The sequence below is a fragment of the Elephas maximus genome, chromosome 20 (assembly GCF_024166365.1).
Source record: "Elephas maximus indicus isolate mEleMax1 chromosome 20, mEleMax1 primary haplotype, whole genome shotgun sequence".
NCBI lineage: Eukaryota > Metazoa > Chordata > Mammalia > Proboscidea > Elephantidae > Elephas > Elephas maximus.
In genome coordinates, this window is record NC_064838.1 from 54282267 (window position 1) to 54295192 (window position 12926).

General features: G+C 56.9%; 1 protein-coding gene across 1 annotated transcript; it reads right to left on the reverse strand.

Moving 5' to 3' along the window:
• Window positions 1-197: 197 nt before the first annotated feature.
• Window positions 198-11060, reverse strand: CAMKV (CaM kinase like vesicle associated). The gene is made up of 11 exons (XM_049862423.1): window positions 10980-11060; window positions 4491-4599; window positions 4249-4380; window positions 3995-4069; window positions 3644-3782; window positions 3392-3512; window positions 3146-3221; window positions 2913-3049; window positions 2672-2750; window positions 2343-2430; window positions 198-2078 (listed from the first exon to the last, which is right to left on the reverse strand). The coding sequence occupies exons 2-11, from the start codon at window positions 4583-4585 to the stop codon at window positions 1539-1541; spliced, it is 1482 nt and encodes a 493-aa protein (XP_049718380.1). The 5' UTR covers window positions 4586-4599; window positions 10980-11060; the 3' UTR covers window positions 198-1538.
• Window positions 11061-12926: the final 1866 nt, after the last annotated feature.

Below are 12926 nucleotides of genomic sequence, written 5' to 3' on the forward strand. Positions count from 1 at the left end.
TCCCCACCACACACACATACCAAGGGGCTGGAGAAAAACATGCTGTAGTGGGATGGTCTTCACTCCCAGCCCAGGCAATTCACATGGCACTGAGCACAGGCTACCACCAAACCTGTTCCTACACTCCCCCTCCCCACTACTTTCCAAGGGTCCCTCCCCAGTAGGACAGAGGAAGCAAACTCGAGAGGGTGGCCAGAGGCTTTGGCAGGGTAATGTTTATTTGCCAGGTTCAGCAGGCACACAGTTAGCCTACCGACCTTCACACACACACCAGAGTAGACCCACAGGCATGCAGGGAGAAAGGCAGGACCGCCAAGGAGAGCTGAGCAGGGTCTGGGATTGGAATGGCTGCCTGCCCAGACTGTAGTGGGGTCTAACACAGGGTACCTGCCAGGAGTGTCCATCAAGGAACTGGGGGAGGCCTTGTTCCACTTCCTCATCTCAACAAAAGCAACTCAGCATGGCTCAGAGGTGCCTGGGCCTCCCTCCAAGCTCTGAGAGAAGGGGAAGTGGGCTGTAGAAAGAGGGGGTTCCACTCCATTTTGTTGTTGAGTTCAGAGGACAGATAATATGCCTGTGTAAAGAGCAAACCCCCAAATCATAGACTATGGGGCACTGCCATGAGGCAGGCATGCTGAGATGGAGGAGACTTAAGGGCTGAGCCTGAGGAGGAAGGTATTTGGGAAGAGCAAAGGGATATCAGCCCTCCATGTGGCCCAGGCTAAGGACCAAGCTGGGCTGGAGCACTGAGGGCTAGGCCTGCACTCTGCCCTCCCAGAGTGTCTCATTGCCATATACTTAATGCTCCTCTCACTTACAGGCTTATTAGGCTTGGGGTCCAGGGGAACCCATTGCAGGATGTAGGAGGACAGGAAATGACACAGGGATCTTGGGATGGACTTCTGAGGGCCAAAGATGGAAGTTTCTACCCTACTACTCACTCTTTTCCACTTCTGAGGGCCCCCATGGGCCCTTGCAACCAGTCTTGTCCCAAAGCACACAGCCCTACACTTCCACATCCTCTGTATCAGTCTGTGTCTACTCCTAGAGCAGCCCACACACCATGGGCATACACCTTCATGTGCAAGAGCCTAAGATTGTTGACAGGGCCCTGCTGGAGGGCTAGCTCTCAGAGCAAGGCCACCTGAGTTTGGGGCCTAGGAAAGGAGGGGACCCGCAGGGACTGACTGGGGGAATCATGAGGCAAGAAGGGATGGGAAAGGGGAGCAGGGAGCCCCTGAGTATCCTTAGAGCAGCATCCCACAAGGAACAGAAACTGGTGAAGCTAGCAAAAGACTGAAAAGCCATAGGGAATCCATGCAGGGGCTGGGCCGGCCCTGCCTCTGGCCTGCCCACCACTCACACACATACACACGGGAGACGAGACTGCTTTCCCGTGGCCACCAGGTATGCCCCGTGCTGGGAGGCAGAGGGGCAGGGAAGGAGGGCATCATGCTGTGACTATGTACAGTGAGAACCCCCCATCCACTCTTCCACCCTCCTGCCATCCCCTGTCCACCAGCCACCAGCCTGCCTACTCAGCTGGTCTCCCTTTGAGACTCCTGGGCACGACCAGCAGCCTCTTCCCCTTTACTAGAGGGTAGAGCCTGGCCTCTTGCACCCACTGGGGCTGTGCTGTCCGGCTGGGCCAGAGCCGGCTCAGGGGTAGCAGCTGATTTGGGGGCTGGTGTGGCACTGCTTTGGGTGGTGGGCATGGAGCCCTCTTCTGTGGCTGGAGTGGCACTCCTGTCGGTGGCTGGGGTGACACTTCCATCAGTGGCTGGGGTAATGCTCCCATCTGTGGCTGGGGTAACACTCCCATCAGTGGCTGGGGTAGCACTGCCATCCGTGGCTGGGGTGGCACTACGGTCTGCGGAGGCCACATTCTCACTCTTTGTCACAAGAGCAGCATTGCCCTCCGCTGTTGGGGCTAGGGCGGCCCCACTCGCAGCCGCACCTGTGGTCCCGCCTACAGCCCCAGGGGTGGCAGTATCTGTGGCTGGGGCAGACTGGGCTGCAGTGCTGGACTGTTCCGGCGCCCGGAGCCGTTTCATGAGGGTGGTCACTCGGACAGCCTTCTGAAGGAGAGTGGGGAGAGGCTCGGGGTGAGACTTTCAGAAGCTGGACTCATTCCCTGGCAGTAGCCAAACCCAGCCCCTTCTGTGGTGCCCCCAGCTGCCCTAGGGCCAAGGACCCAGCTGCTCAACATGCCTGCTTTAAGGCAGTGACTGGCTATAGCCACTCCTGATGGCTAAAGAAAAGTTTATGTGGTGCGGGCAAGAGGCAACTGCTCAAAGGAGCACTTGGGGTCAGACCAGGAAAGAAAGCTATCCAAGCCTTACCTTCCACTTGGCCCTGGCAAAATTCTTTTCAATCTGGGCACAGACACCATCTTTAATGTTCTTGTCGGAAGCAGCATTGCCAGAAATCCTAGAAAAGACTTGAGTGCATCTGGTTCTGGGGGGTATGGGCCTCCATGGAGACTCTGCCCAACACTTCCCTGTGGGATCCAGAGACTACCAGACAGAGCCTTTGGGCTGGCCTGAGCTCTGGGTGCCCCCACCCACTCAAGGCCTCATGGATGGAGGCTGCTAGGTGGGAGGAGGACAGAGGCTGAGGGAACCCAGTGTTAATCATCTTCCTCCTCTCATCCACCTCTGACCGTGCTCACCATTCATGGGAGATGGCCTCCTCCGCAGTAATCCGTTGGTCTTGCTCCACCTCCATCAGCCGGGTGACCAGGTCTTTGGCTGGGGACAAAGCCAGGGAGGGGCTACACATGGGCACCCCTATGTAACAGTCTAGGGGTAGTTGAATGGACTACAAGGCAAGAGCGTAGTCCAGCAGAGGAAGCTGTGACCAACACCCCCACCCCACACTGCACTCTACTGGCATGCCAGGCACCTCCTTACCTGCCTGCGAAATGTCATCCCAGTATGGAGAGTCAAACTCATAGTCGCCAGCCAGGATTTTGCGGAAGAGATTTTTATCATGGTTCTCATAGTCATCTTCCTCCACCTCCTCGTAGAAGGGCGGGTTCCCTGAAAGCCTGTGTGGAGATGGAAGGGCAGGGTCACCCAGGAAGGCCACAGACACAGGCTCCCGCCCTGCCTGGCTGAGCCTACTCGCCTGCCCATCCACTCACAGGATGTACATGATGACTCCGATGGCCCAGCAATCCACAGGCCGTCCGTACCGCTGCCGACCTACCACCTCAGGGGCTGGAAACAATGTCCATCTGCTGGTCAGCATTGCACCTGGCTGGGCCAGTACCTGCCCGGTACCATATGCACCCACTTCCTGCAATGGGGACTTCATTCCACCTTACCCAGAGCAGCTCCTTGAAGGCTACCCCAACCCTGCCCTGTCCCTGTTCCCTCTCCCTGCTTGCCCAGGTACTCAGGAGTCCCACAGGGGTCCTTGATGAGGCCATTCTCCAGCTTGGCCAGATGGAAGTCGCTGATGACAATCTTCGAGTTCTTCAGTCGGTTATAGTAAACCAGGTTCTCCAGCTATTCCAGCCGGGAATGGCATGAGGGTGGGCAAAGGAAGACACCATGAGGGCCTTAGAGGCCAGATCAAGGCCCCAAGGTGTTGTCCAGCCCCAGCCCGGCAGTCCATTGACTCTAGACCATGGCCTCACCTTGAGGTTCCTGTGTACAATCTTGAGTGAATGCAGGTAGGCCACGGCCTCCAGGACCTGCCGCACCACGTTGCTTGTGTCTCGCTCTGAGTAATAGCCCTGGTCCAGGATCCAGTCAAACACCTCCCTCCCTGTGGCCCTGAGGGACACCAGCCCCTGAGCTCGGAGTGACCAGGATGGGGGTTGGGGAGAGTGCTTGGGAGGGCTACCTGCACCAGGCAGCTGGCTGGGCAAGGCACAGGGACCTGGGACCCAAGGGGTCCAGAAAGAGAATTTTCCCTGGGTACAGAGGGTGGGGCAGGTGAAGGCCCTGGGGCCCGGGGAATCCTGGGACCCCAGACCCAAACTCACAGCTCCAAGAAAATGAAGTACTCCTTGCGAGTCACAAACACATCCACCAGTTGCAGGATATTGGGATGCTTCACCCTGGCAGTAAGTCAGTAGTTAGGGCTGGGTGAACCCCTGGGAGAGGGTCTGGTTGCCATTAAGGGCTGCAGCAAGTTAACTGGCCAGAGGTTGATACTGCCTGAGGCCACTTGCCCTCCAAGCCCTTACCTGCTGCCTCCTGCCCGCCCCCCCACCCCGGCCCCAAGCCTCACACTCACATCTTGAGGATGCCTATCTCGTTCTTGGCTGCCTTCCGCACCTTACGGCCATCCCGCTTCTGGAACTTCTTGCAGGTGTGCAGCTTGCCTGTTGTCTTGTCCTTGGCCCGGAAGATCTCACAAAACTCTTCACTGCAGCGAGAAGGTACCCCACTCAGCCCTGGCCTGATTATAGGCTGCCATCTGTTCCCCTTCCCCCAGCCCCAGCCTGCCGACCCTTGCCCACCAGGCCCAGCACTCACGTCTTGATGACCTGTCCCAAATCATATCTGTCAGTCACCTCCGATGGCTGGTTATAGTTCTTCTTATCGCCCAGAGTCACACACCCAAACGGCATTGCCAGGCCCTGAGCTGCGGACATAATAGGTCTGGCTCAGCTGTACCATTCCCCACTTCTCACAATACAGTGGCTGCCTCTGGGATACCCTAGGCTGGCTCAAGCCAAGCCAAGGGCAGAGACTCCCACCAGGAGGGGCTAAAGGTTAAGTAGGCTCAGATTCTACCCCTGCTTTTCTAGCCACACCTCTGGCCACTCAGCTTGGCTGCCTGGGCTACAATAAAACAATAGCCCCCACTTACGAAAACTGTGAGGGTAGCAGTGGTTCAGTGGTAGAATTCTCACCTTCTATGAGGGAGACCTATGAAGCTGAACAGGTTTCAATGGAGCTTCCACACTAAGGTGGACTAGAAAGAAAGCCCTGGAGATCTACTTCCAAAAATTAGCCAATGAAAACCACTATGGACCACAAAGGTCTCACCTGCAACTGATCATGGGGATGGTTCAGGAGTGGGCAGCATCTCGTTCCGTTGTGCACAGGGTCTCCATTTGTCAGGGCTAACTCAATGGCAACTACCACCACCATCAATGAAAAATGTATAAAACGGATATATCGGAGAATAGTTTTGCATCATATACATTCAAAAATGATTTCTCAAAAGATCTCTTTTTAAAAAAATCTTTAAACTGCAACTATTTCACAGGTGAAAGGGACTGTAACTACCACCCACCAGACTACCAGAGATAAAAGCCTAAGGATACCAAGTGTGGGTGAAGATGTAGAGAATGTAATACTGCTGGTAGAAGGCAACTCTCTCCTTTGCAATAGTTTGGTAAAGCTACTAAAGTCAAACATACTCTAGGAACTAGCAATCGTACTTCTAAATATATACCTAAAGAAGCATGTATATTTGTGCATCAGGATGCTCATACAAAGAATGTTCATAGAGGCAATACTCATAATTGCTCCAAACTGGAAACAGCCCAAATATCCAACAACCGAAGAATGTATTGTGGTATAAAACTCAAACCCATTGCTGTAGAGTAGATTCCGACTCATAGTGACCTTACAGGACAGAGTAGAACTGCCTCACGGGGTTTCCAAGGAGCAGGTGATGGATTCGAACTGCCGACCTTTTGGTTAGCATCCGAGCTCTTAACCATTGTGCCACGAGGGCTCCCTTGCGGTATAGTCACACAATAAAATATTATACAGCAATGGAAATGAACGAGCTATAGCCACATCCGAAATAGTTAAGAGACTCCCGCACCCAATGGAAAAGGCACTGGAAGCCCTTGCTCTGCGGTATGCTTGGAGGGGTGGGAAGGTGGCTTGGTGATAGTCTCTAGACCTTTGCAGACTTGCCCCCAGAGCCTGCCTCCCCAGCGTCTGGTCAGTGTGACACTGCGGCCACAGCAAGCTCTGCTCTGAGGCTGCATTGAAATTGCTCTGCCTCTGCTGACTGTGCAAGTTCTCCCTCCACAGCGATTAGCACTTACTGTGCACAGGGCCTGGGGTGGGGCCTTGGCTAACTAGATGCTCCTCTGCCTGGAGGGAGCCTCAGAGTAGTAGAGAAGGGGGGGACACCATCCCTCCTCTTCCCAGAGAGTGCAGTTTGGGCCAGAGGGGCTCTGCCAGCCGGGATGAAGGGCCAGGGCCAGATAAGCCCTGTGCCTAGCCCTGGCTGCTGCTCGCTTCCTCCCAGGCAGAGGCCAGTCAACCTACTTCCCAGGGCTCGTGGTCCTGGGAAGTTCTTCCTCAAATCGGCCTACAGCATTGGAAAATAAATTCCATCATTCCCTTATCTGGGTTGCTTGGGCTCAGAAAACACAACACATTTCATCAGCATCATTTAAGTCAGGGCTTAAGCCATCTTGTGAGACATCAAAGAGGCAAACAAGAGAAGCTTTGAAAATCATCCCCAACTGAGTGTTTTTGCCACCACAGCCACAGTCCTGCTCCTAGGTCTGCGGGGAAGAGAGCGTGGCTGGAATCCTGCTCTCGTGGTTGAGAGTAGTGGCACAGCCTCCCACCACTGCCAGCCACCTTTCTCTGTGCCATAACAGTCTAGGGGAGAGGACAGCATCAGTCCTCCCAACGGCTCTGGTGGGCAGCAATTCCCTTCCCAGGCTGGGTTCTGAGGGCCATGCACTGGGCAGGAGGGTGGTACCTCAGCCTGCATGTACCCCAGGAGGAGCTGGGAGGGGCCCATGTCCCAGATCTGTTGCTTTGCTTATATCGATCGTTCCCTCTGGTGGGAGTGCCCTTCCCCCAATGCCTCCCATCAGAATCCCATGATTTGTCACAGCAGAGTTATTTATAACATAAAAAAAATCAGCAACTACCTAAATGTCCAACAACAGGTGATTTGCCAGTTTGTGTCCACTCAATGGCAGAAAGTGTGGGCACTAGCCAGGGTGCTGCCCACCTCAGCTTCCCTTTGGCACAGCCTCTGTATGAGTGAGATGCTGAGACCAGGGCTGAATCTCTCCTTTCATTGTGATTTCTGACACTATAAGGTTGTTTGTGCAATACAGTGTCTAAAACATTTCTGATGCTCCAAGGCCAGACTCAAAATGTTATTCCTCTGAGACACTTCCTCAGCCTCCGCCCCACCCCCATCACCAACAGCTCCCTGCCCCGCAGGGAAGGTGTGGGAGGTTTTGTGTATGCCTGTCCCCAATCCTACCCCCAGCTTTTTGCTGCCATGCATGTGCACTGGTGTCCAAGAGGGCCCAGGGCAGGTCTAGCAGTCTGCCTCCACCAACAAAAACTCAGTCACATAGGCCTGGAGCCATGTCCTACAGGCCTCATGGCTGGGGCAGGGGCAGAACAGGGGCAGGGACAGATCTGTCCCCTCCCACTATGGCTACCCTGATCTCAGCCAGTCACTGCCCCTTCTTAACAGTCCAACTGCACTTGCTTGGGCTTGCCCAGAACTGGCCCCAGGGCAGAGAAAGGAGAAATGGAGCGGGGGGGGGGGGGCTCTACTTCTGATTAGCGCCTTGGTCCCTTCTACCCCCACCCATTATACCATCTGCTCCCCACTGCTGCTGCCTGGGAGGCCTCGGCTGTATGCATCAAGCCTTTGCTGCTTGCTTATAATGAGGGGGGCCGCTGGCAGAATGGCATTTGTGTTTCTCACTTCCTGTTGCCCAGATAATCCAGACCCAACCCCTAAGAAGAGAAAGTTCTCCTTAAGGCAACACGAGACCTAGGCTCTGCCTCAGGTCCACATTGGGACATCATGGGAGGGCACAGGAGCCCCACAGCAGCCATTTCCCTGGAGATGTGACACCCTTCACTGGCTGCAGAAGAACTGAACAGTATGAAAAAGCAGCTTGCGGGGACTGCAGAGCATGGCCCTGCCACTGCCTCCAGCTGCCTCTTAGAAAGCCTCAGGGCCAACCACTCCCCAGTTACTGCCTGCCCGTTGGGCCTGACCACTGGGCTCAGAGAATTGGGCCTCAAGCAATTCTGAGGGACCCTCTACCTACTGTGCCATGGTAATAAATGGTTCCCTTGGGGCCCTACTGCAGCCTTAGGTGAGTCTGGCCCAGGGAAAGCCTGAGTGGGGCAGAAGCCAGCTCGAGGCCCAGATACCCCACATCAGGGTCCGGCCCCTTCCTCTACTGGGGTCAGCCTAGCTCAGACCCCACCTTTCCTAGTCATTTACAGGAGTTTCCCTTTGCCCTGGCCCCTGCCCCATGGGGGACTCCAGAGCTTGCTGTAAATCTAGGGAGTCCAAGAGGCACCCAGGAGGCCTCCAGCTGCCTCCCAACGACTATGGGCAACACCTCCCGATTTAGTGGCAGCTGTGAATACCAGCCTGCTGGCACCCCCTCCCCTTCCCTGTTCTCTGTCTCTCTCTGGGCCTGGGGCAAGGTTTCCTGCTGCAATGGACAAACCCAGGCCCAAGCCCTGCGTGTCTACAGCTGAGGCTTCACTCACAGGGCCAGGGGAGGTGGAGGCCTTACCTGAAGAATCTGTGTCACGAGGTAGAGCCAAGGTTCTAGCCCACCATCCAGCAGCTTCAGGAATTGGGGAGGGAGGTACCCTGGGGCATGAGGCTCCAGCTAAACCATGGATGACAATGGTTCCTGGGGCTTACTCTCCCCCCTCTAAGTAGAGGGTATTGGGGGGGGTCTCTTCAGTCTTGGGTGTGGGTATTCAGTCCAGTGTTGCCACTAGAAAGCTCAGCCCTCAACCTGCTGCCCTTAGAGGGACTCTTTGAACCCTTGCTTCCCTGTGGATGGGAGGAGGGGAAATGCAGAGGAAGGCACTGGAGTAAAGGGTTGCTATGGTGATGGAAGTTTTAAAACATGGGGCAGGGGAGGAGTGAGGTGTTGGTCAGGCCTCCTCTCCAATAACTCTGAGACTTTGGCCTGGTTCCTTCCCCACTGGGAAGGTTCTGTGACATGGGTCCCCATCAAGGAAGGGGATGTGGGAGTACAGAGAGACTTTAGAAAAGAGAGAGAGAGGCAGGGACACAGGGAGACAAAGGCAGAACCTGTGATTGAGGGGGAGCAAGGAGGCCACAGAGAAAAAGGGGCACAGGCAGAAGGGGGAGGGAGGTGAGTAGGGGGCTCTGAGGGGCCTATGGGTGCCCAGCAGAGCCCTAAGGCTTCCATAGCCGTGTGCTCTGAACACCTGTGCCAGAAGCTGTCCCTGGTGCCTGGATCTTTGGCACCAAACCCTCCTATATCCCCTGAGCTTGGTGTGGGAGACAGGGCCCTGGGGAAGAAGTAAACTGTTGCAGCCCCTCAGCCAGGGCAGCCCTCAGTCCCTCTCCCTGTCATCAGAGTAAGGCAGATCTAACATGTTGAAGGCACAAGGGGTAGGGGGAGGGATGGAAATGAGGTTTGGAGAACTGGCTGCCTCCTTTTATGGCCCTCCTCTCAGCTGATCCAGCTCTGCCCCCCACCCAGCCAGGCCCCCCCCCCATCTGCTGTCTTCTCCAGGCCTTGAGTCCCTAGGGCCCCTCCTGTAACAGCCTAGTCCCCCTGTAGTGGATCCTGTCAGGAGAGGGCTAGGAGTGGCACCCCAAGCAACTCAACTGGATAACAACTGCACAGCCCTCCCTCTATGCCTCAGCTTCCCAGGGCAGAGATCAAGGACTCAGTGGCTTCCTCCCAGGATGGAGGACTACCTGCCTGCCTGTGAATGGTGGCCAGGACATGGGGCCAGAGAAGAGGGAAAGTGGCAGACATGTCAACAGCCAACCGTAGGGCACCTGGGTGCCCATCCCAAATGCAGTAAAAAAAAAAAAAAAAAAGGGAGAAGAGACCCTGGCCCCACCCTGGGATTAGGCTGGCACTGAGGGAGGAGGAATCACAAATTTCCCAGTTGAGGTAATGAGGGCCCAGCAGGCAGCTGGAGCTGGCAAAAATCAACTGGGGGTGTCAAGTCTCTGCTGGTGGGCCTGGGGGGTGCTCAAAGCCTAAGGCTGGGAGAGGGGAGTCAGGACAGGGGCTGGAATGCTACGGGGTCTGAGCTTTTGATGAAAGACAGAGGCCCTGCTCCCTAGGAGGGAACCTGGTGGAACAGGCTCTGCCCCGTGGGAGTGGGGGGGGGGGGTGCGACAAAGGCAGTTTGGCAGAGCTGTGGGGGGCTGGGACTCAAGAGCCTGGGGTCTCTTCGAGACACTACAGGCTCGGCTCACATTGTCTCACCCCCCGACCCTCCACCGCAGGGGCCCTGCCCCTCACCGTGGTGCCACCTTGACCCCCTTCCCCAGCGCTCCTCGCCTCCGCTGGCACAGCACACACATGCGGGAGGCACACGTGTGAGCACCAAGCCCCGCATCCCAGCGGGAACATGTGCCACCCCCACCCCGCACGTGGGACTGTGCCCCAGACCCCCGGCTGGCCTCCACGTCAAGGCTTGGCAGCTGGAAGTAGGCTGGGGGGCCGTGGTCCCCAGAGAGTTGGGGCCTCCTTCCCCACCCCGCGGCAGCCCCGCCCAGCCCCCTACGGGTTGTCTCCAATAAAGAACTCTCCGTTGTCATGGAAATTAGTGACTGCTTAGCGGGAGGGAGGGGGCCGGGGGCAGCTGGGAGGGGCTGGAGGCAGCTCTGAGAGCTGGGAGGGACGGCTCTACCCTCGGCCCCCACCCCCGGGAGGCACCACGAATCTTCGAGGGTTAATGTTTTCACAATTCGAAGCCCAGCGAGACGGACTAGGGTGGCGCGGGGTATTAGCCTGTACTTAAGTCGGACAGGCCCCATCTTCCCCAGGGACCCCCAAGCCGTCCAAGGAGACAGGGAACTTTAGATCAACCCTGCACGCCGCCCCCGGATCTGCAGAGCCCGCGCGTTCTAGCCCCGCCAAGACCCCGCGTCCTCGCCGCGCCCCCGCGCATTCTGCGCCCCGAACCTCGAGCCGGCGGGACTCAGTCCCCCAGAGCCCCCCAACGTGCGTTCAGGAAGCCCCCCCGGCCCGGCCCGCTCCCCACCTGCAGCGCCGGTCCGTCACGGGGAGGAAGCGACCGCGGGCTCAGCTGGGCGCCAGGCGCTCCGGGGGCGGCGGGCAGAATCCGCTCCGGGCACGCGGGGCAGACGCGGCGCCAGCTGCAGCCGCTTCGGCTCGCGAACCTCTAGCATCGCCAGCCGCTAGCCGGCATCGGATTCGCACCCCGGGCCGGGGGCGGGCTGGGGGCGGGGCCTCCCTTAGCCAGCCCCGCCCCGGGCCCAGGAGGAGCCTGAGGCCGGGATCTCACGCGCTGGCCAGCAGACGCGGGATGGCAGCGAAGCCCGTGAGCGCTGGCCTCCCTAGCCCCGGCCGGGCTCTCAAATGCTCCTTTAGGCCCTCAGACTCCTGACCGGGCAACAAGGGCCGAAGGGAAACTTCCTATGCCCATTGTAAGAGGCAGGGGTTGGGTTTGGGAGGGAGCCTGAGGCCTGGAGCTGCACAAAAGTCCCTTGACAGGCAGTAGTCCCCAGGGGATGGGGCACTGTCCAGCTCCCCAAACCTGACCGAAAGGGCAAAACCACGTGGACAGTCGCTAGAGCAGGCTGCTTCACAGACTGGCATTGCCTGACTAGGAAGACATGGGGAGTGTGAGTGGGTTTTCAGTGTGCAGCATAGTTAGAGCCCCAACTGTGGTGGCAGAGCTTCCTATCCCATCCTGCCTCCCAATCCTGCAAGGCCAAAGTCTTCTCCATTCCCAAGTCCCAACCAGGGTGGCTGGTTCAGTCTGCACCCTCCTGTGTGGCACAGAACTTCCCAAGCTGTAAAAGTCACCTACAATATGGTGTGGATTCTGCTTTCTTTCAAGTCTAATCAACCTCAAACATTTCGTGAGGAAGAGCAGCATAAGAGACCTGGGAGAACAGTGGCACGGAGGTGCCCTGCCAGGCTTGACCCCTGTCTGGAGGAAGCTCAGAACTGCAAGCAAGAAACTTTCAAGGAAGCCTTTGGCCATTTCTTTGTACCTTGTGGGAAGGCAGATAAACCCAGTGCCTGAACCGCCACTCTCACAAGCCCTGAGGATCATCCTGAAGGCCAGACCTAGGCCTCACAGTGCCTGGCACTAGGCTCAACCCCATCCCATTTCACCCCTCCCAGTGATTCTTCTGACCTGGCCCTAGTAGGACAGAGTTATCCCCAAACCCTCACCCATGTCGAGTGGTTTTCCCTAGCTTACCCAGTGAGACTTGATTTCCCTTGCACGGTTCCCCATAGATGATGGCAGGAGGGATTGCCCAGGTGAGGAAGCCAGGGCCAGGGCTGTGGTTGCGGCTGGAAGGCTAGCCTAAGGAATGCCTCAAACAAGGCCCCTCAAATTCTTCCTCCAGAAGGGGTGTCAAAGAGCCCTTCAAATCTTTCCCTGGCTTTGGGTTACCTCCTTCAGGCCTCTGGGCTCTTTGGGTCTCAGTCCCAGCACCAGCTTTACCACTGGGTCAGCATCTCCTGGAGTGCTGGGGATCTGCAGGGCAAGTCTGGCTTCTCATCTCAGTTTGGTCAGTTAACATCTGCAGAATGAATGAATGGCCTGGCACTCAGTCCTTCCTGTGATCTGCTGACTGTCTGTGAAACAATAGGTCTCTGAGTTGTGTGGTGCAACTGAAGCATGTCACACATGTTTCCTACCTTTGCCGAGGTCATGGCTATCCAGGCAGTCAGGAGTGGGAAGCCTAGGGGCCAAGGAAAAGCTGGAATGGGAGATTTAGATGCAGGGAAAAGGTTGACTCCCTGGAGCCCTGCTGCTGCTGGCAGTACTCCACCTCTTCTTGGTCCTGTGCACACACCGTGTGCGTGTGGGTGAGAGCACATGGCAGGGTGTATGAGTACACGTGTGTGTGTGTGCTCTTGTGCTGAGGGAGATGGCAACAGCACAGTGTGTGCAGTGGTGCTCAGGGGCACGTGTGTCTGCATTCTGTGTGCACCCAGGCATGCTTGC

Excerpts from the sequence above, each read along its gene's own strand:
- CAMKV (XM_049862423.1), bottom strand. The coding sequence starts at position 4,585 with ATGCCGTTTGGGTGTGTGACTCTGGGCGATAAGAAGAACTATAACCAG. Across the intron at positions 4,070-4,248 it reads GAGATAGGCATCCTCAAGAT|GGTGAAGCATCCCAATATCC; the intron begins GTGAGTGTGAGG and ends ACTTACTGCCAG. Across the intron at positions 3,513-3,643 it reads TTGTACACAGGAACCTCAAG|CTGGAGAACCTGGTTTACTA; the intron begins GTGAGGCCATGG and ends CGGCTGGAATAG.